The sequence below is a fragment of the Drosophila virilis genome, chromosome 4 (assembly GCF_030788295.1).
Source record: "Drosophila virilis strain 15010-1051.87 chromosome 4, Dvir_AGI_RSII-ME, whole genome shotgun sequence".
Taxonomy (NCBI): domain Eukaryota; kingdom Metazoa; phylum Arthropoda; class Insecta; order Diptera; family Drosophilidae; genus Drosophila; species Drosophila virilis.
Window position 1 is genome coordinate 26,831,092 of NC_091546.1, and position 23,495 is coordinate 26,854,586.

At 39.3% G+C, this 23,495-nt stretch overlaps 4 protein-coding genes and 1 non-coding gene across 6 annotated transcripts; 4 read left to right on the top strand and 1 right to left on the bottom strand.

Annotated features, from left to right (window-relative positions):
• Positions 1–12: 12 nt before the first annotated feature.
• Positions 13–6,440, top strand: LOC6634310 (proton-coupled amino acid transporter 1). 2 transcript variants are annotated; one of them, XM_002057524.4, is made up of 6 exons: positions 13–100; positions 436–561; positions 2,692–2,869; positions 3,678–4,602; positions 4,667–4,839; positions 5,601–6,440. In XM_002057524.4, exons 2-6 carry the CDS (start codon positions 526–528, stop codon positions 5,843–5,845), a joined length of 1,557 nt encoding a protein of 518 aa, XP_002057560.1. In that variant the 5' UTR covers positions 13–100; positions 436–525; the 3' UTR covers positions 5,846–6,440. The 2 variants fall into 2 exon arrangements, with proteins under 2 accessions (XP_002057560.1, XP_070065454.1); XM_070209353.1 differs by lacking the exon at positions 13–100 and adding an exon at positions 633–736 and having other exon boundaries at positions 431–561.
• A 1,100-nt stretch (positions 6,441–7,540) lies between these two features.
• Positions 7,541–7,638, top strand: LOC6634309 (U6atac minor spliceosomal RNA). Its single transcript, XR_049219.1, has one exon. It is a non-coding gene; the product is annotated as a U6atac minor spliceosomal RNA (small nuclear RNA).
• A 236-nt stretch (positions 7,639–7,874) lies between these two features.
• LOC6634308 (uncharacterized) lies at positions 7,875–8,425 on the bottom strand. The gene is made up of 2 exons (XM_002057523.4): positions 8,273–8,425; positions 7,875–8,208 (listed from the first exon to the last, which is right to left on the bottom strand). The coding sequence occupies exons 1-2, from the start codon at positions 8,280–8,282 to the stop codon at positions 7,946–7,948; spliced, it is 273 nt and encodes a 90-aa protein (XP_002057559.1). The 5' UTR covers positions 8,283–8,425; the 3' UTR covers positions 7,875–7,945.
• A 1,429-nt stretch (positions 8,426–9,854) lies between these two features.
• On the top strand, positions 9,855–12,461 carry LOC6634307 (uncharacterized). The gene has a single exon (XM_002057522.4). The coding sequence runs from the start codon at positions 9,949–9,951 to the stop codon at positions 12,271–12,273; it is 2,325 nt and encodes a 774-aa protein (XP_002057558.1). The 5' UTR covers positions 9,855–9,948; the 3' UTR covers positions 12,274–12,461.
• Positions 12,462–13,790: 1,329 nt separating this feature from the next.
• Positions 13,791–15,845, top strand: LOC6634306 (uncharacterized). Its single transcript, XM_002057521.3, has 2 exons — positions 13,791–14,547; positions 14,616–15,845. The coding sequence occupies exons 1-2, from the start codon at positions 14,151–14,153 to the stop codon at positions 15,104–15,106; spliced, it is 888 nt and encodes a 295-aa protein (XP_002057557.1). The 5' UTR covers positions 13,791–14,150; the 3' UTR covers positions 15,107–15,845.
• The last annotated feature ends 7,650 nt before the right edge of the window (positions 15,846–23,495 follow it).

Here is a 23,495-nt window from a genome sequence, read left to right on the forward strand (position 1 = left end):
TAGCGCTGTGAATGGCTAGTAAATGCCTGGGCAAGAAGCAGCACACCAAGAGTCTTGGTTTTGTTTTGGTTGTGGTCTCGTCATCATTGCTATTTAGAAGGTATTATTTATTAGCATGTGCGCTTTGAAATTATTAATAATATTAAATATATTCTTTTGAAATTCAAATAAAATAGCTTTTAAGTATATTTGTTAAGGTGTAATTCAAACTTGCCAAACAGCATTTCTGTGCGTTCCGTTAATTGCATGTCTGTGTGTGTATGTATTGTGCAATATAAAACAGTTGTGGTTTAGATAGAGTAACATGCGTATATATGTATATATACACAAACAAATATGCATGTATAAGCAACATATGTTTAACGAAAATTTGATTTGATACTAAAGTAACGGTGCAAAATATTTCTCAAACAACTTTTGCTATTTGTTCAACAGGAATTCTGCAAAATTCTGCGTTTGCGTCGACATCGTGACCTTCGCTGCGCCACATTCATTGCCAGTGTCAGCAGCGCATAAATAAAATCAATGGAAGACTTAACCCCATTGACCAACCTTCAACAGGTATGTACAAAATAATTGGCATAGCTTCTAAATTTAATTTCATTTAAATTTCTTTTATATTTTTCTTACAGTTTTAGTTGAATGTTTTTATGTTTTCTTAACTGCCAACACAAGCAACGCGACCACTGCCCGCATATATCCAATTACAACAATATCTTATCTACAATTTTTATTTGTAAGTGTTTATTGCATGTCATTGACAACAATTTTTGCTTGTGGGTGGTTGTGCAGGGCTCTAATTAACAAATGAGTTTCGTATTTTGAGCTTCTCAGCAATGTGAGAACATGAACGTGTGCCTAGACAGTCCGCATCTGGGTCTATGTCTGGTCTGGGTCAGGGTCTGCATCGGGCTATATGTGTCTGTGTGTGTGTGTGTCTGGGTCAAATAGTTGCTACAGTCACGAATCGAATAGATCTCATTTCGTTAATTTCATTTCGAGTGGGTTTTCACTATCTCTCTGAAAACTATCTCTCGCGCAGCAATACGCTATCATTTTGGGTTTCCTGGAAATTTAATATTAAAATAAAAACAACGAGAAAGAAGGGCTATCTTTGGCACGCCGAAGATTTAATACTCTAATGCAGACCCAACCTTTTCATAGTACTTTGCCAGTATCAAAGAGGCACAGGGAAAATAGTTAATGCCGGATTTGGTTAAGATATTTTGAAAACCAAAAAAGTTTTCCGTGCAAGAACCCACTTTTCGACCGATCTTTAGTATGGCAGCTATGTGATATAGTGGTCCGATCCAGCTGGATCCGAAGCACTTCTGCAAAGTTTCATAAAGAGAGCTTTAAAACTGAGAGGTTATGGCTATATCGACTCGACTGTTGATACTGATCTAGAATATATATACTTAATGAGGTCGGAGACGATTTCCTCTATGCGTTACACGTTTCACGACAAAATTATAATATCCACTGCAAGGGCATAATAAACGCCCGCAAAATAGAACGCTTCGATTTCAATTTACCTGACAATAAGTTCTAAACTAATGACAATGATAAAGTGGTTGCTCGCAAAAATAACATTTTGCTCTTAATAGTTATAATTTGTTAAGAATTACCAAACATTGAAGCCCCATTTATCAAATATAAAATTTATTTTCTACATTTTGTATGTCCAGAATCTATTATCCGTCTATGTTTTATATATGTATATCTGAAATGCTTATTATTATATATATTTTCTTAAACTATCTTTGTAAATTTAAACGTCACAGACGTGTATACTAAACGAATTGTTATATTTCGAGTTTGTTGTATCTCCATTTGACACAGTTAGATAACTAAGCGTGGACAAAGCCCAAAGCAAATAAGAGAATTTTATAATCATTATAAAATGCAATTATTAAGTCTATGGACGGACGGATCAAAAAGTGTGTCAGAAATAGGTTAATTTCCTAATGTTAGATTTGTGATAGTATTTCAATGTTTGTATTTACTTTTAAGTCTTAAACTATTTCTCAAACGAATGTATTGCTGGGCGTATTTCAGCTCTGATATTGATTTAATTCATCCGTGCTATAGAACACAATTTGACAGCCTATATATTGTATGATATATTCATAATTCTTATCGGCTGTGACTTGTTTTCGTGTCTGAGTCTCTGGTAGGGGGCTGAATATGCCCAAATCAAGTGAGTCACTGGCCTCCTCGATTTGATATCGTTTTATGAATAATGCGCATATGAACATATATATTAATATATATATATATATATATATATATAATATATATATATATATATATATATATGTATATTTTAGTGTAATCTAGTCGAGCTTCCAACTGGGCGCAAATCAAATCAAGTCCAAGTCCAAGGCTTTCATATCAGTTATAGTTGCAGTGGCACACGCAAACAAAATTTTCCACTCCTCCGTTATCCCTTATCACGCATTATCCGAGTCCCTACTTCGACTTTCAGTTCGTTGTACAGAAAAAGAAAAAAAAAACAACAAAACTGAGTCAGCGGAAAATTTGCCAGACACAAAAGCGGCGTTTACAGCGATTCGCTTTTCAGTGTGACTTCAGCTGGCGAAGCGAGCGCATCGACTACCCACATACTCTCACTCACGCACACAGACACAAATACGCAGTTCAACAGCATTCATTGAGATTTCTATTCAGATCGCCGATCCCGCAAAGCGCAAGCCGAAGATGTCCGAACGACAACCGTTGCTGCTGCAAAGCGACGCCTCCGATTATGAGGGCAATCGTGGCGGAAACGATTTAATCCGGCCACCGGTACGCAGCTCACCGCCGGACAGTACGCTGGTTAATGTGCACAGCGAAGACAGCATCGCAGGTAAGTGTAGTGTTTTCCATGCTAGCTTAACAATTACTTAAAATGGCATTTGAGATTAAGATCAATTTCAAAGAGCAGATTAGTCGCTGCAAAAGATGTAAAGGGAGAGAATAGGTCTAGCTTGGCGTTTTGCCAAAACATCTATGAAAATGACAAAGTACATGTACAAAGTCGGGAACTAAATGTCTAGATATACGAATTGCTTTCAGTCTGGACATCCTATTTTAAAAACCCTTCTTGCAAGTAGCTTACTCTTCTTCTCTTATACTAATTGTCGAAGCCTTTGAACATTTGGCGTGTATTGTTATAGAGTTTTCAAATATTATTCGTTTCGATTTGCTAGCCTTCACTGCACTGAAGTAATCAGACCTTGACAAGTTTTCTCGGAAGTTATTGTAGGATTAATATGGACTCGTGAATATCACAGCGTTACACACTTCGTTACAATGAAATCATACCCGCTGCAAGAGTATTAGGTACACACAAATCAAACTTTTGGGTACAGCTCATACAGTTGCGTTATTTCATGTCTCTCTTTCGCCCTATTTCGCACCTGTTTACACCGCCCACATGCTAGCGAAATATCGCAGACAAATGTCAAAGATGACATCACAACTAGCTGAAGACCACAACATGTGTGTTTGATGCTTTGATCTCGTATTAATATAATTTATAATGTATAAATTGTGTAGCTCTCGTCCATATGATAATATTTGATATTATTTAGGCGCCACTTTAAGAAAATGTTAGCATAGCATAAACAAATTATAAATTGATTTATTAATTCAAATTAATTTTGCAAACGCAGTGCACGCGGCAGCCGTTGGTGGTGATGATGAGGACGAGCAGAGCAGCCAAACGGGCGAGGAGCACAGCAAATCGATCTACAATCCCACACATCATCGCACACTGGAGCATCCCACATCGAATTTCGATACGTTGGTGCATCTGCTAAAGGGCAACATTGGAACTGGCATATTGGCCATGCCGGAGGCGTTCAAGAACGCGGGTCTCTATGTGGGCCTCTTTGGCACGCTGATAATGGGCGCTATTTGTACGCACTGTATGCACATGCTGGTCAACTGCTCGCATGAGCTTTGCCGGCGACTGCAGCAGCCGTCATTGGACTTTTCGGAGGTGGCCTTTTGCAGCTTTGAGACGGGTCCGTTGGGCCTCAGACGTTACTCGCATTTGGCGCGACGTGTTGTCACCACATTTCTGTTCATCACACAGATTGGCTTTTGCTGCGTTTACTTTCTGTTTGTGGCACTAAATATCAAGGATGTGATGGATCATTATTTCAAGATGGATGTACGCATCTATTTGCTGTTGATGCTGTTGCCCATGGTGCTGTTGAATCTGGTGCGCAACTTAAAGTACCTGACGCCCGTCTCTCTGATTGCGGCTGTGCTGACCGTGGCTGGCTTGGCCATTAGCTTCTCCTATATGCTGCACGATTTGCCTGATACGCATACGGTGAAGCCAGTTGCCACCTGGGCCACTTTACCGCTATATTTTGGCACCGCCATCTATGCGTTTGAGGGCATTGGCGTTGTGCTACCGTTGGAGAATAATATGCGCACACCCGAGGATTTTGGTGGCAGCACAGGCGTTCTCAACACGGGCATGGTCATTGTCGCCTGCCTGTACACCTCCGTTGGTTTCTTTGGCTATCTAAAGTATGGTGAGGCTGTTAAGGGCAGCATTACGCTCAATTTGCCGCAGGGCGATTTGTAAGTATACGATATATTTATGCTGTTTTATTGATTAGCACACTTCTATTTCGCCCGTTCACAGTCTATCGCAGCTGGTACGGATTTCCATGGCCGTGGCTATATTCCTGTCCTACACCCTGCAATTCTATGTGCCCGTCAACATGGTGGAGCCCTTTGTGCGCAGCCATTTTGATACCACGCGTGCCAAGGATCTGGCGGCTACGGTGCTACGCACGGTTTTGGTCACATTTACCTGTAAGTCAGCTCCAGCGTATAAATACATTTTCCTGATCAGTCCACATTGTTATGCTCCTAGAGTCATGTCCGTCTGATAAGGCAAATTTTACTTTTTACGATCGATATATCCAATTACCCTTGACTCGCCATGTTTTTCCAATATCGATAAAAGCCGATTTACTGCTGGGGATTTTGTGTACAATTTAGAACAAAGTTACCTAATACCAACAATCGTCGTTATGTAAACTAAAAGCTTTCAGTGATAACTCATTAGGTTTCCTTGATATCGATAAATATCGATTTTACACTACATTTATATTTAAATCATAGTTTATTTCGTACTAGATGGGATGATTTTGGAGATCCTTACTATTATAACTTGTAGGTTCTTGAAAGTGTTGCCAACAGTCGCCAGTAAACTGGCATTTTGGAAACAAAAACAGCGTTGTATGACTGAATCAGTTACAAAATCAGCTTTTTTCGACGGGTAATCAATGAAAATAGCCAAACTCGGCTTAGAATTGGCAAAAGTTAAACTGTGAGATCTAAATACTTTGCGCAATAAGTGTTTGGAGCATTTCTTCTATATTTTATATCCTTTTCACTACTGAACATTGCATCGGTTTGATCTCAGCGTGCTCTTTTTTTAATGTCCAACATATCGCTAAAATATATATGAGAGTGTGTGCTGCACATAATTGAACTATTGCCTTATTTGCATGAATATATTTTAGGGTTGAGTATTAGAATTTTCTAATATTGAAGTGGTTTCTTTCTAGTTATATTGGCCGCCGTTATACCAAATCTGGGCTCGATTATCTCGCTTGTTGGTGCCGTCAGCAGCTCCGCTTTGGCGCTCATTGCGCCTCCCATTATAGAGATTATAACATACTATAATGTGGGCTATGGCCGCTATAACTGGATGCTTTGGAAGGATTTTCTAATATTAATATTTGGGCTGTGCGGTTTTGTTTTTGGCACTTGGGCGAGCTTGGCACAAATTCTGAATCCGAGCATAGATTAATTGCATCCAAACTCGAGCAGCTCCTCCAATATTTAATGATCGTGTGCGAATTTACGACGAAGGCTTTACTGTAGTCTTTTTACTACAACTCTACGATAAGTTTTTGTGTTTGATTTAGATAGATATATTTTTATTTGTGTTTAGTTTGAACGTTTAGTTTGCTTTTGTTGCCCAAGCACCTTAAAAACGTTGACGTTAACGGGTGCTTCATTTTGAATCGATTTTGTGTTAGTAATTTTAATATGTTAGTCGATTTTATTTATTTTAATTTAGCGCAAATAATTCGATTAGTACCAGACAATAATTAGCATTTTCTAGGGCTCCAAATTGTCGTTTTATGTATTTTTTTTATTTTTATTTTTTTTGTATTGTCTCATGTGAAGTTACTTTTGTTAAGGTAACATTTTTTCTTTCTGTACATTTTTAATCGAGTATCGCACAATGCCAAAAGTGATTTCGTATAGTATTCCTAAACAATGTTTGTTTAGTTTTAACTGTTTACAGTTTTAGTTTAAGGTCAGCGCCGCTCATTCCAATTGCCAATGGCCGCAACAAATTGTGTTTGAAAATATATAACTACGTATAGCTTAATTAATTTATGTGTGTGATTTCAGACGACATTATACTCTATACCATTTAGTAGATATATTTATATATATCTAGCGAATATATTATACATACAATAACTATATATATATACACACACACACAACACACACGTACAGCTACATATGCTGTGAAATATGCCTAGTTGTGAGGAGCACTCTGATATATAGTTCTCACAGTTCTTGATAATCGCTGGACACATTTCACAATATATGTTGAGTATATGTACATCAATTTATAAGTACATATATGACAGAGATTTGCTTTTTCAAACTCTGTAATTTATGACAACAACAAAACTGTAATTTCATTACAATTTTCAAAAAGTAACTAAAGACAATAAATAATTGCGTTTAAAGTTTGTAAAAATCCATTAAAATGTTTGCCTTTCTCTCTTTTTTATAAAGACTCGACTATGTTCGTACATGTTCTATAATAATAATTAATAGATACGTTTGCGAAATATTGATAGCAAACCGCGCGTCGGGCCCACTTTTTGAGCGCTGACCTAAGTTGTTGCTATCAAAACATGGGAAGCACAGCTTGATTTGATAGCAGGGACAGGGACTATCTGTAATCGCATCTGGAATCTATGATTATACAAAAGCGTAAATAATCTCTGCTAGAAATAAAGTTCGAAATATTTACGGAATGTATTAAATATAGAAAACTGAGTGACGGCATGTCATGCAGCTATAAACTGAGCTTACAGCTGTAGTAACAATTTTGCTTAGGTGATATCAGTTTTTTTTTGGTATCGATATAGATATTTTAACGTATACGTTTTTAACTATCAAGCATATATTTATTTTTATCCCTCAAACTTTTACAAGATATCTAAAACATATGCATATTTCCGTGTTAATATGCTGCTAGATATTTAAAAAAAAAACATCTTAATTCACATTCAAAAGAATTCCAAAAAATATATTTTTATTAAAATTATTCGGAATTGCCGAAAATACTTTTATGAAAAAGTTACAGTCGATCTTGGTGCAATGCATGGCTAGCGTGAGTGCGCTTATAATTCCCAAGTGCTGATTCGCTGTCGCTCACGTATATAACTGGGGTTGAGCCGCAAGTTGGGTTGTGTTGTTTGGAAGGAGAGCAAGTTAGCACTCCCCTAGACAAGGATGGAACACATAAACGAACGGCGGGGCACAAGACGAAGCCGTTCACACGTTTTTTTTTATTAATTATTTTATTTTATTCGCGTGAGTAAATCGAATTGCAAGTAGTCTAAAGCATAATGCGGTTGCCCTTTCTTTTGATTACCCATTTAAATTAAATTTAAGGGGTATAATTATTGTGCGCAAAGAGACGTTGGCATTGCCGACCCTATAGGGGGTGTATATATATATATATATATATATGTACATATTCCTCATCAGGTCAACGACTCCCCATATTATTGATAATTAAAAGATTATACTTAGTTTGTGTGGTCACATAGCATTTGAATTTATTTGCAATTTGAGTGCTGAAAGAAGCCGCTTAGTCGCTTGGGCATGGAGGATACCATTGCCAGGAGCTCCATGAAACGCAAGTCGATGTTTTGGGATCAAAGCCAGTCTGCTCTTCGCATAATACGCTAGTGGCCGTATTACCCTGGCATACCCAGTAGCGAGTGGGATCCCAGTTGTTGCGGTACCTTGTGGAGCTGGTGCCAGAGCAAGTGGGCTGTCCATTGCCATCGGGATCGCAATCGGAGCCATAGGCGACCGCCACGAACAGGGCCAGGCAGAGAAGAACGAAAGCTTCGGGAATGGAATTGAATGGCTTGATATATAGGAAACTTTCGGTTCTAAATACAAAACTCACCTGCTTTCATATTGGTCAGAGTCAGACAAGTGAATGCTTCTGAATGTGCCCAATCAGTCCGATTGTCACAGTTTATATACGCGGTTGACGTTGCCTTTCCCGGCCTGATATCTGGCCTGGCTGTAATTATTCTAGTTCTTTATTAATATAAACTTATCTAACGATGTTGTGTTCTTGTTTGTTATATGAATGGTTGTGCTCCTCGTGCATTGATAGCTACGTTGTTTCATTCAAAATGAAAACGTTCAAACTAATCTGGCTGGGGGGGGGCCTTAAATCTATTACACCACTATCTATACATATGACTAGTTAACCGCCGCCTAAGTGCCTGATTAGTAAATCCGTAATACACTACGCTCAGGTAAATCGAAATTCGTGAATTATTGTATTCCAATCAAACTCAAGCTCTGCATTAAAAAGTATATTTGGAAATGCTTGAGGCTTATAAACAAACTGCAGAAAGTATTTTATTCGAATGCTTAGATGGTGTGTAAATATATTCTATGTTTGTGGAAATCGATATACTAGATATATAAAATATTTGCTATCTATAAAAGTTAGTAAGTTTATTTCCTTGCAGACGATGTTATATAAATAATTGCAATAAGGCTTGGCTTGTTTTTATGAAAAAAAGACTCTAAGTTCTCATGTGAGATCTTCTCTCTACATCATAAAACTATCATAGGCATTTATTTATAAGATATCTTGACCAAACTAGAACCAAAATAGTCTTAATAATTTATTATGTAGCTTTATAGGAAGAATAGAAAACAGAGTTTTTTATGAAAAAAAAATATTGGAAAAAGCTTTAAAAACAGTAATCCTTTTCAAGGCTCGAACCTGGAGCCCCTCAACATCGCAGAGTTTGACCCTCAAATGATTATTGTGAATATTTATTTTTCACAATTTCCACTGTTTAGTCGGATATTGATTACAAAAACTAGATATAGTCACATAAAACTGATTTATTTGCAATTTGCGGATTCCGGGTAGGCGTGGGCGTGGAACATTGCCAGCTGCTTCAAATGATGCGCTCAGATTTTCTAGGGCTAGACACAGTAGGACGAAGACTGCGAAGGATATCTTTCAAAACTAGATGATATATCTATGGTATTTTACTCGAGACTTACAAATTTTCAGATTTCAGTCAGTGTCTGCCGAATAAGTGCTACTGCACTTGGCTACATAGTTTGCTTGCGTAGACGCTTCCTATCTCGCCCCGATACGTCTAGTGAAAATACAAAAGTTTTTTATAAATACATCATTATCTAACAATGTTTTCGTCGAGAACATAATAAAAAGTTAAAACTAATCTATTTGAAGAAGACAATCAAAATTCGCAATTTCCGCATGACATCCTGAACTAAATGAAAAATTGGCGGATTGCTCGCTCTTTTTTTTTTTTGAGTAATGCAACTAACCAGAAATTGGGAAATACCAGATATAATTTTGTTGAAATACTACTTTGATTATATACCTTTATATATGATATGATTATATGATTATATAAAATAATGATATCATAAATTAGAGGTGACCTCTCTTATTTGCTCGGTTAACAGGAGCAAGAGGATAAATTTCGGTATAAACCAAAGTAGGTGTCAAAATTATCAGTATAAAAAAAAAAAAATTTAAAGCACTAAACAATTATAAATCGAGAAGCTAACGATAACAAAATGGAGAGCAAAATATTAAAAGATTTTCGCGTATTGGAAAGATCGGTGCGCTGGTTTCGTGGCTTGTCAGCCAAACAGGTCGGTGCATGCGACAATTTGTTGCACGCCTTGCGCGACGATATTGAACAGGATTCGACATATCGTGTGCGCGATTGCCTCAATCTATTGGGACTGCATCCGATGATTAATGCCAATCAGTCGCGGGTACTGATGGGCATTAGCCAGGCGAACGATTTGGCCTTTCTCTGGTTTTTGTGGGAGTCACACTACAAGACGACACACATCTGCCAAGAGGACCGCAATGACTACACGGTCAACGAGCAGTTAATATTCACAGCTATAGCTCATCTGGACATGACATCGACATTGCGTGGCCTGGACAAGATATTGCCCACTGCGGAACATTCCAAGAAATATCAGGAGCAGCAGCGTTTGCGACAACAACAAAAGCTCGCCAGGCAGCTGCGCAGAAAAATGCAAATGAATAATCACATATGGCCCAATGATGCAGCCAAGGACTCACCGTATATGGTGCCACAATTGCGACCCAAGCCATACCTGCCCAAATTATTCAAGCCCAAGGAGCGTTCAGTGAGCTTTTCGCAATATGAACAATACAAGGATCCCATGTACAACATACCCAATGAGAGTTCGCGCTGGTTTGCCACCTACGAGCTGTCGCCGATCAAGCGCGAGGTGAAGCGTTGCCTGTCGGATGCACTGGCTCAGCTCTTTGCCAGCAGCAATTCCCGTCCATTGGATAGGTCGCTGTGTCAAGTGCATCGCATGATGGAGCATACGACGGCTCGTAAGCGACAGGAATTGACGGTGGAGGCGGTGAATCGTTGCATGCAATTGCTGGACATACCGGGCACACAGAAGCGCCAATGCAGCATTGTGCGCCAGCTGGAGCGGGAGGTGTTGCATGCCGCCAAACTGCTGCGACAGCACAACATGCGTCAGCTGATCGCGCTGCAAAAAATTGGCATAGATTATAGCAAATGCAGGGGCGGATGTCAGGCATGCGAGCTGATGGTTTCGGTTGCACCGATGCCCCGCCATGGTTCCGGTTGTCCAATTGATGTTGCATTGATACTACCAGCGGATTCGGATAGGCCAGAACAGCCGCTGTTGAATGATGATGACCTTGATTCGGGCGTACATGTCATGGAATGGGGGTCCGAGAAGAAACACAAGACCATCCGCATAGTGGAAGATCGAAACAAGCCTCCCGGCCAGACTTGTTCTGGGCCAAAAACGCGTTCGCCCCAGTTGCCTAAGGCTCAGCCCAAGGCTCAGCCTAAGGCTCAGCCTAAGGCTCAGCCCAAGGCTCAGCCTAAGGCTGATAAAAGGATTAATATCCAGATTGAAGATAAATCCATCTCAACTGAAACCTCAGAGGAAAAGTACTGCATCAGTTGCTGTCTGCCACACGGCATGCCGGAATGGAATTTCTACAAGGTCTTTGAGCCGCCGCTTCAATCAGACACACTTGGAGTCCTGTCCGATGCCCAGCCGCTTATCCGTAGCTATTGCATTGCGGCACTCCAGAAAGCGATGGAGGCCAGCGAAGAGACGGAGGCGCAAAAAGTCTATGGCCGAAAGCACATGGAGTATGTCAAGCTGAGGGAATGGAGCACATCCCGCACAGCGCTGGATGCCGCTAACAAAATGGCCGCGCATATGTTTCGCGAGGCCCAGGAAAAGCAAACGCTTTACGTCGATCAGGAGAAATCTGATAAAACGGAACGTCTGGAAATGACCAACATCGATCCGGAGAACTCACAGATGCTGATGGCGCTACTCAAACAAGCTGTAGACATATTGAAAAATGATGCCCATTATGTTCTGGTCACCCTGCCCAATGCCTACAAGTTGCCCGTGCTGCTCGACTGGGTGGCGGAGCGTTATGGGAAAACCTATAGCTATAAGCAAATGTGCGAATTGGCCAACACCAGCCAGACCGTCCACGAGCATCTCACTAGAGTGGCAATGAAGAGGGAACTTCCTTTGCCGAAATATCATAAATTTATTGGCAGACAGCTGTTAAGCGATGATGTTACCCATTATCGGAGCTATATGTGTGGATTTAAGAAAATGCGTCAAGAATATCATCAGAGATTGAATTCGTTGGCACTCGAGGAATCGCGTCTAGCTTGGTTCGCACTGCGCGGCTATACCCAGCTGCCCGGCTCCAATCCGAAAACCTTTTTTGCCTATATGCCCGCCAAGCAGCAGGATTTGATGCGCCTGAATCTGTGGCAATCGTTGGACGTTCGTCGAATTGATAAACTTCGCCGACGTGCGAAGCAGCGAAAGTATTAGCAGGCACTGTCTGTTACAGTGGCGAATATATTGAATATGATTGTCGATCGACTTTCCTTCAATATGTTCGCCACTGCAACAACGCGCCAGCTAGAGTACATATCATTTGTTTTTAAAACAATTGACTAGTGTTAACCTACAATTAAATGCATGGACAAGAATGGCTCAAATTTGCTTTAGCTTTGATAAGCGGGCGCTTTGCCGGAAGAAAAAGGTTCTTTCGGTAGGTCGTCTCTCTATGCGCTTCTCATAAAGTCTTATCAATATACAAGCTTAGCTTGTTCTTTAATTAGATTTGATTTGCTGCTTTCTTTTAGAGTCAAAATTATGTGAGAGCGTGTTCATATTTGATACTATATATAAATCAGTAGTTATAGACATCATTTTTGGAGCGCGTCATCTTTCACACGAGCCAATAATCTGTGATAAGAGCTACCGAAAATTGTTTCATTTCCCTAACACTCTCACCATGTATCGCATTTCGATAGCGTTTCTACGAAACTCTATAAAAATTCTCTATAAGCTGATAGCTGAACTTCGCACGTTTCTGATAAGAATGACGAACCGTAGACTTTCGGGACACTCGAATGTACAATTGGAAACGTTTCAATCGGATCGAAACGATTCGATCACATTGACAAGGCCAAACGAAATTTTGCATTCGCGTTTGCAGAAACTGAAAATACGAAAAAAACAATTTCAATTATTTGTTTTTAGTTTGCCAATGTCAAAAAACTTGCGCAAGAGCTTCTAACAAATTGGGCACGCCCCAAGCTGTGCCGCCTCACTCAGCGAATGCAGCGAACACGAACGGCGTTAATTTCTTAACTATCTGCATGCGATCAGCATTTGCGAGGGCTGCCTGATTATTTGTGAGCTTAAAGTTGAAGTAAATTGTATTTGCAAAATACTTTTCTCTTCAAAGTGTTCTAGATGACGCTCAGTGCAAACTTCTTACGAGTAAGCCCGACGAGTTTGGGTATATATGAATTAAAAATATAATTTTTGAAAAAAATCAACTAGCCGAGGTTTGGAAGATGAAAGGCCCGAATTACTGTAGTGATTTATATAAAGTATCACGCATTTTATATAATTATAGCCTTAACCAAATAGAATTACCTTTATGAGAAGCGCATAGAAAGGCGATTCACGAAAAGAACCTCTTTTATTCGGCTAAACGCACGAGCAAACACGTCACGCTTGGGTACATATGAATTTAAAATAGTTATAATTGTTTAAAAAAAAACTAACTAAGGTTTGAACCTGAGCTAAATGATGTGTAAACCGGAGAACAAGCCGTCTGCTGGTTCGAACCAACGGAAGTGTTTATAGTGCTAGCAAATGTTAAACTTGTTCAACACTAACAGTGTTGGCAAAGCTGAAAAGGCAGCCCTCGACAGTGATCGTAGCGAGGGTCACTCTCTGAGTTTTATTTTTTATAAAAACGGCAAGTCATGAAGTAATGTCAGGCATTTATTTATTTTTATAAACTTTATTTTATTAACCAGTTGCTGGCAAATTGGCAACTACACGCGTGCTGGCCAAGTTAATGAAGCCCGCGTGGAAAAGTGAAACACACTAACGTGCACAATTCCACAAAAATAATACAATAATACATATGTATGTACTCTCTGGCGAAAGAACTCGCCCAGTTGGCGACACTAATTGTCAATGATTGCGCGACAGACGACGGCATCGTCGTCACCGTCAGCCATGCGTCGAAGACGCTCACAATTTCAGGCTTAAATTGCCAAAGCGCAATTTGTCGCCAGTTGTGGTACAATATATGCCACTCATCTGGCATGTGGCATGTGGCAACTTTCTGGGCAAATATTTTATAAAGTCGTTGGCATCGCACTGCAACGCACTTAGTCGCAATGTACGCTAACAAACGGAAACTAGTACTCGGTCAACTGGGCCTCTGGCTCTGCCTGTGTCTGTGCCTGTGCCAGGAGCTGTGCTGGGCGCAAAATGCCAGCACAGTTGTCTGGGAGCCAAGCACTGCCAGCGGCAATGCCAATAAGCGCGAGGTGGGCAACAGATTGGACTATGCGGGCACTAATATAGCCAAAAGCTATGATCCGCCACCGGAATTCTATAGAGGACCAGGCACCACATCAAGCGGCAGCTCCACAGCCAGTCACAGTGCCAGCAGCCTGCTTGGCTCCACAGGCGTCGGCAGCGGCTCGCAGCTGGGCAACGTGGGTGAATCTCTCAGCGAGGCGTACAACAAGTGGCGTCAGAGCACTGGCCAGCACGAACGGATCAGTGTGGGTACGTAAAGCAGCTTGGCTGATCAACAAGGAACTACTACTATTACAAACACCATGACATCGCAACAGGTCATTTTGGTGGTGGCGCAGGCGCTGGTCTTGGTGCGCATATACAAAGTCCACATGGACACGCCAGCTATGCCTACGAAGGACATCCCTATGAGTATGTTGGAGGCGCCGGCCATGGGGGCTACTATGGCGGCAGCAGCAGTGCCGAGGCGGGCATACCATTCGATGTGTACGGCACGCGTCCAGGTCCAGGTCATGGCTCACATCATTTACATCATTATCCGAGCACGGGCGGCGAGTATGCCTATCTGGAAGCACATGATATAGCCAGCCACAAGGGACCGGCGGAGTTGTCGCAGAAGGCGCTGCTGGCCAAGAGTTTTCTCATACCACTGGCCAGTGCTGCAGTGCTGGGCATAGCCGCTGCTCTGGTCAGTAATCCGCTGCTGCTGCAGCTGGGCACCGTATCCGGTGTGGGCGGTGGATTTGCGCCCGTTGTGGGCAAACGCAAGAGAAGGGCGCTGCGTCGCGCCTACTCAGCGCATATATAACTTCTATTGAACATTTAAATTCATACAAATCAATATCGAAATGCTTGCCAAATAAAACTGGCATACGTAAATATCTGACAAAAGGAAAATTTAATTGTGAAAATCCTTTAACTAAGAATTCTATTCAAACAGGACTCATGTTAATAACGTGGCGGTAAATAATGTACAGTAAAAGTTATCGATTGCAACAGCTCTGCACCGCTGTTAACTAACAGTTTCTGTTAAACAGCTAAAGAGCTGTTAAATTTGAATTTCTAATTTGGTTTCTACGAATCTATGACTTTCATATGTAAGTAAATAAAATATAGAGCAACAAATGGAATTTAAGAGCAAATAATTGCTGTAAAAATTATATCCTAAGTGTGTATCAACCCATTGACCCACCATATCGCCTATGTGACTATTGTCCCTAACAGCTCTTTAAGTTAACTAAAGTAGGTAACACGCTTCTTGGCCACAACTCATTTAGCGCTCAGACAGATACAAGGACTTCACATGGCAGCACACACACACACTGACACAAAAAATATATATAATAAAAAAAATGCAACAAATATAGTCGTTCGGGCAAACGCGGATGGAAACCATAAGTACAATAATTGAAGAAAATGTCAGCTACACACGATGCTACGTGACTTAATAATGCCCCATTGTGCGCCATAATAACGGCCACAACGTGTTGCTGCGCTCTTCGGCAGCTCTTTGGTGGCGCCTCCATTGGTAAGTTTGCTTGTCATTGACCATTTCATATCGTTAAGTTTATGACTTTACTCCACAGGCACAAAACTTCAATGACAGTGTTTTTTTTCCCTGCTCCCGCGATATAAACTATTCAGTTTTAATTGTTAAGCAGAGGGTAGGGGAGAGCAAGGGGTTATGGTCCCATGACTGTCCATGCCACAGTTGTGCAAGATTGTGGTTGGGTTTGACTGAAATATATTCAAATGAACAACTATAGGATGCAATATTTCCGCTTTTTAATCACATCTTTAACTGTCAATGCCAAATTTGCGCAAGATTGAGGTTAGGTTTGATTGAAATATGTTAAAATGAACCACTGTTGAAATGAACTGTTCCACTTTTCCATGAATGTTGATCATTTACATGTTCCGAGACTGCGAATGCCGCATTTGCACAAGATTGAGGTTGGGATTGATTGCAAAAATATTAAAATGAAACACTATTGTACAAACTGTTTCGCTTTTCAATGATTTTTCTATCTCTATCATCAACATTAAATCTCTAATTTCGAATACGGTATAATGCGCAAAATTACGGCTAAGTATATGCCGAAACAAAATGTTAATTACAATTCGGTGTGGCCAAAATGTTTTTAATAAATAACAAATGAACAAAAAATAAATATATATATATAAATATAGAATAATAAAAACCATTTAGTTAGTTTGGGAAAAACGCATCAATTTGTTCAGCTGGAAACTAATTTGCATTGCTTTTCAATAATTTAGAGCATCGTGAATTTTCACTGACCAATGCCACAAAATGCCACGCCCCCTCATGTTGGGCTGCAGAGAACCAGCCGCAAAGTTAGTCGTGCAACCAAATGTGATTTTAGACATTTATGTTTCTAATTGAAATGGGGCACAATAAAATGCTATAAACCAGATATGTAATTATTCAACAAATTAAAATCTATAAATATTGCATTTAATTTGTATGCTAAAATAATAAACATCGGTTGCTGCGGTTTGTTTTGGGCCAGTTGCTGCATACGCTTGTTTGTCAGTTGGCCCAAATGATTAAATTGCGGTTAGCTAGTCAACTGGCCAAAGGGATTGGCCCCAGCTCACAGCTCACAGCTCCAGATGACAGTAATCAGTAATCAGCCATTGTGTGAAGTTCGTCAATGGGCTTTTACCGTTAATAAGTTAATTAGTCTGTGATAACTAACTTATCCGATAATTCAAGCATATAATTTGGCTAATATTCAAAGGGAAATTGCGTTTATTAAAATCCATGGGAAGTATGTGTAGCATTTCAATATTTTATAACAAATTAATCAAAATCAGGTAAGTAAAACGATGCCAAAATTTCAATTCTATAAAACTTTTTATCAACATTTTTTTTGTTCTAATTGAAAAATTTAATGTTTGGCCAACTAAGACATATTTCTTTATTTCTTTTATCATTATCTTAGATCCTAGAACATCCGTACAAAAGCCTCAGATTCGAACTCGCATCCAACTAGTTTAGATATTCTATTTTTCCTTATTCATACTTTTATTAAGTACTTTGATCACATTTCTAGAGCAACATCAAATCTCGAGCTTCAATTCTGAATTCGGTTTATGTGTTGTAAAACGTCTTAAGATTTCGCATATCATACTGCACCAGTGTGGCCGCATGTTTTACACAATTTTCTTCCACTCAACGGAATGTCAGCATATTGGCTGGCACGCCCATATCATTGCCCCAGCAACAAATCACATTGACACCCACAATTTGCACAACCATGCCCACATAGTTGCGGGGGTCGCAGCCCAAGCATTCTGACCATACCAGCAAGAAGAAACAAAAAAGGAAAAAAAATAGGATAAAAAAAAAACTGAAACAAAAACAAATTACAACTGTTGTAAAGTGTCATTTTTCAAAGTGCAGAGCAATAGAGTGGGAGGTGGAGGGGTGTGCGTGGTTGGCAGCTGGGGGTAAAACGCAATGTAGAAATAATCATAATGGCCCAGCGCATATTTGAGACGAAATCTTGTGTGGAAATGTTACAGAAGCAACAGCAGGAAAAAAAGCAAAAGGAAACAAGCAACTGCAAAAACAACAATAAGAAAAATGTGAGCAAATTTCGCTGGCAGCGCAAAAGAAATGAGAAACAAAAAAGCAAAACAAGAAAAGCATCAGAAAAAAAAAGAAAACTAAACCAAATTCCAATTTGTCAGGAATTTGTTCAATTTCAGTTTTGCTTTGTTGGGTGCTTCGCTGGGCCTCCCTCCGCTTGCCGCTCTCCACCTAACCATCTGCATGCTCCACACGTGCCGCCATGCAAAACCATAAGCATAACGGCTGTGCCGACCTCCACTGGCCATTATGGAGCTACCACGACAAATCGCACACATTTAACACACACACACACACGCATTCACACTTACGAAAAAAGTGCATACTTAACATCCACACAAAAAAGAGCAGCAGGCGAAGCAGCTGCTCAAAATGGCTCAAACAACGTCGCAGCTTGTCGCCTATTCATATCGATAGAGGTGAGCCTCCAGCTCGTGACGCGTGTCATGTCAGTCTATGTATTCCTTGGTAAATATTAATGAAAAACAACAATACAATAATTTTTTTATATTTTAATTTCATATAATAATCATAAGGCGCGACAATTGCAAAGTTAGAGTGTGACGCTTACTTTTGCATACGATTAAGTGCTAAAGCTATCGATATGCATTAATAATTATATGCATGCATGTGCATACCTTCATATGTACAAATGACCATGCGTAACCTTCTTCTTGCTGAGCCTTGCGCACTTTGCTTTTACGCTCTCTTCATTTACATCGCACTCTCTACTCAAGGCGACGGCTAAGCCTAATCGTCGAGCTTCAGTACGCATACAGCTTTGATCGCGATCGGTTGTATTGTGAGTAATAATAATAATTGTGTGAAACGAAATTTCGCGAAGAATAGAACTAAGCAACGCAAAAAATTGAGCAAAAATGTGCATAAGAAGCACTGCAGCTGCAATCAAGTCAAGGTAGGAAAAGCATATACATATGTCTTCACGTACAAATACGTATGTATACAGATACGTTAAAGCAGGAAATTAACAACAGGTGATACTAACTGTTATTATGTATACATCGATGCGTTGATATTGACGAAAGGGCGGGCAGACTAAATTATTTGCATACAATTTCAGAAATATGTATTTGTATAACACAAGTGCTTCTTTTTGTCTGTTATACAAGTTTTCAAAATGATTGAAATACTTTTATATAACTTCTTACCGCGCTATGATCCACACAAAAATTTGTTAGCAGAAAATACGATAGTGGTACTGTTGTGATATAAAGCTTAGGTAATTTTTTACATTTTTATATATTATATAGTTTTTAATTTTTTTTTTCTTTCAGTTTTCTTGCCTTCTGAGCAGTTTGTAATATTTAGTTTTATATTATTGATTATTTTATTAAATGTTTTTTATTTACTTGAATTTCTATTATGGTCACTTTTCGTGACTCACGCGCCCATCGCTAGTTAATGTAGGCAGCAGAAATTTTTGGCTTTTGTACTTTTGGCCGCTTTCCTAATGACATTTGTATGCGGACCTGCAGACATGTGCAGCAGGGCGATTTAAACTTTCTGGAGGCCCTGGTTCTTAACTCATAAACACTGCAGCCTGCAGCTTGACTTGAAATGTTGAAAAGCGTTTTGATGGAGGAACGGAAGGAGGGGGGGGGGGAGACATTGTAAGCGAATTGCCTTTGGCCCTGTTGGCTACCAAAATGGGCGGCATTATCGTATGTATCGAATATGCCAAACGATAACGGTAAATTTATGTTAAGTGCAAGCGCCAAAAACCAATTGTGTTGCATAATTTTAGCGCATTTACAAGCATCGATTTACCTCTGACAAACATATAAATATTTGAAAATACAGTTGAAAGCACTCAATTGTTGGCATTCTACACAAACTCTCTCATTCCCTTTCGATACATATCCAATAGCCATGGATTTGTGTGTGCGTGTGTGTGCTTGAGCGTGTGTCCGTGCGTGTGTGTGTGTGTGTGTGTGTGTGGTGAGGGCTTTGTAAATCTGTCGGCGCTTGTGCGTCGAGAGTTTTAATTGAATTTTGAGTGGCGTATTTAGGGATTTGTTTATTTTTAATAGAAAGGCCACACAGAGAGAGTGAAAGAGCGGGAGAGGGACAGACAGAGCGAGAGAGTGTGAGAGCGTGAGCGACAAAACAATGGAAAGCAATGATACAATTCCGATGCGAATGGCAAATACAACAAACGCTCGAAAAGTTTTTCATTTTAAACAATTGAAAGGGAACATTTTTGAGCATCAATTTTACTTTTTACGCAACGGAATGAAAATTGAATGAATTTATTTGTTATCAAATACAAGTTGAACAAGTGAAGTAAATGAATGCGAGTAGAATGGCAAGGGTAGGGGCAGGAGGTTGCATTTTAGGTTAGGTTTTAGTTTAAGTTAGGATTTTATGTTAGATTAGGTCTTTTAAAATATTTTTTTTATTGATATGTCTTGTTTTTGAAAGATATTGTGTTGCCCTTTCTCTATATATGTTGTTTATGTTTATGTTTTCTAAACTATTTTATGCTCGGATAAGCCTTCAGTTATTTTTTCTCTATTTTTTCGGTTTTTCTTTTTTCTGCTTCTTTTGTTTTTCCATGCAAATGTCGTACATAGAAATCTCTTGAGAGCCACAAACAAATAGCCAAATATTATTGTGCTCTTTATTTTTTGTTAGCCACAGATCAAAATTGTGTTATAAAATGCAATTTGTTAACGCCATAAAAACTCGATACCCACATGCTTTTTATTATGCTCGATGACCAATTTGAAAAGCAATATGCGGACACACAGTCACGCCCACACGACCGTCCATTCAGTTCAATCGGGGGAGTTGAACCAGCTACTCTGCTCAATTTACAACTTGCTATTTATTTATTTTCTTTTGGGGGGGTGCGCAACATTTGCGGCACATGTGACAGGGTTCCGAATCTTTCATGGGTGCTTGTGAGTGTTTGTTTGAATGTCTCTTTTTTACGAGTGCGAGTGTGAGTGCATTTGTTGTTCATTTCATTTAAATTACCCTGTGGCTGACCTCCCTGTCACAACATGGCGGTGCGCCATATTGAAACATTTCATATCCCACGCTCCAGTCCTTCACAATCGAACGCTCATTGAGGACAGGACCCCGTTTTTCGAATGGTCAACAACAATTTGGGGGGGTTTTTTTTTTTTTTTTTTGGTAGAATGAGTTGCTTTTTGTGGGTTTTTAATCAAGTTGTTTGCTCACCAAATTTTTTGTTGATGGTTTCGGTTTGCAGGTTGTCAATAAAATGAAACCATGAAAACAACAGTCTCTAGAGATTTCGGGGCAAGAGACACTGATACTGATTGAGTACTTGTATAATGGGACTATTTTGAGGTAGAGCTTTTTTAAATGACTGTTAATGCTAACGTTATATTTTGACAAAAGAAACTTTGTTTAAACCAATTGAATTAATCAACTAAACTGAACGCAATTAAAAACTGGATTAAAATTGAATTGTTATACGCTGAAGTTTTAATTGGCGAACATAGTTTTTAATTTAGTTTGATATATCTTAAATTGATGAGATTTGTTTTAAGAGTTTAGAATTAAATGCTTACATAATCTAAAATATATATTTTTTGACTTTAAACATTATTTTGGCAATAACAATAACCACTTTACAGGGCAATAATTTTGGTGGTTACATTTGTTATGAGGCATAAAAATGATTGCCTACTTTTTGGCGGCGTGCAGGCAAATGCGTACAAAATAATAATAAATTTTTATCTGCATGTACTCTTGTTCCTCTTTCTGTCTCTCTTACAGACTAAGTCTCTGGCTAGCTCTTTCTTGTTTTGCAAGATGTACGACATTTTATTATATTTAAATTACACAAAGCATTAAATATAATTCACTCAGTACGCTCCATTTACTAAGGCCATATAAAGGCGCACACACGCACACACACACACACATAAGTCCGCTGTCAGCGCACATAAGTATGCAATGGGCCAAGGCAAGAAAAAAAAAATGCCGCTGAAAATCGCTGTAATACTTATTCATCAATTATATGATGCGCAAAAATATATGTGTGTATATGTATATACATATATGTGCTGAGATTTACAATATCAAACACTCACACAAGCGCACAAATAGACAGGCAGTACTTTATTCTCTCTTAGTGAGCTTCTAACTCTCACACACACACACACACACACATTCGTGTGCGCAGACATGCTCTAGATGGCAAACGCGTCATACTTTACTACTTACTAAATCCATTACAAAGTATTTACGTAGAAAATTGCTTTATATCTCTGCATATCTCTCAGTCGACATCGTTGCCAACGTTCGTCGTGTGTGGAAATTTGTTGCACAACAACAATGCTTGTCACGCTGTTACAGACTCGACTAGCTTATACCCTGTAATTAATTAAATTCAAGTTATTCGCAAATTTAAGGTCTGGTGCTGCATATAAAAGATTAGTTTTACTGTTTGAATGAGACAAATGATATATAAAATGTCAATGATCCAGTTTAGATTCAAACGAAAGATTCGGTTCAAAAACATATTTTTCTACATTTAAAAATTCAGTTCTGGCGCATTTTTAATTTGAAGTTTGGGCTCGAATCGTTTTGAATTTGATCCAAATTCTCACAAAAATGTCACAAGCTGAAAAATTTGGTGTGCATCAAAAAGCTGACACGATATGAATATACATTCTTCAAACTGACTCTGCGGGGTATACAAATTTAAGTACGTGGGAATAATAGTAAGGAAAAAAAGCTTTGTATGGCGTAGTCCCTACCTCTATTTGTCTCTTTCTATCTTTCTCTTCCTCTCTCTCTCCCTCTCTATATATATCTTCTTATGACAGTAGTCAGCAAGGTATTCGCATTCAGGCTTCTTGCCTATGTTTGTTTGTGCACCAGGCATTGCCTCAGTCTCAGCTAGAGCCTCAGGCTCAGTTCGCCTCAGGTCCACGCCTCCCCAGTTCTCCCCCCCCCCCCCAGTCCTGACAATGGCAAGACAAAATGGCTGTGTGCACCAATTTATGTGATTTTTCGTAAATGTCAGTGGCAAATAAGAAAATATTAAAATAGATTTGTGCACTGTGCAAAGACAGTGGACAAGAAGTAAACTGAAAAGATTATGACAATGTAGATTAGGGAAATGAAGCTGAAGAGGCTTTGCGTTGATTGGATGCTAAATGATTGAGTTCATAAAGTTGGTCAACAATATAAGATTGTTGGAGCTTGATACACAAAATGTTGGTGATGACTAAAGAGAGGGCAGAAGAGTGATAGAAGAGAGGACACAAGAGCAGCCAGATGAGAGGACAGAGGAGAGTATGAGAAATGAGAGAAAAAATAAAGGCAAGAAACGATTGATAAACGAAGAAACAGATTAGAAAAAGCAGAGAAAGTAAGAGACAAAACATGAGAAAAGAAAGAGCGAAAAGTGAGAGAGCGTGACGGAGGCCAGAGAGAAAGAGAGAGAGAGAGACAGATGGATAGAAAGAGATGGAACCCAAGGATGCGATGTTAGAACTGAGGCTAGATTGTAATATTGCTTATATTTTCGCACATTCTCCATTACCTAGATCTCACTTCTTGAATATTACCAATTTTT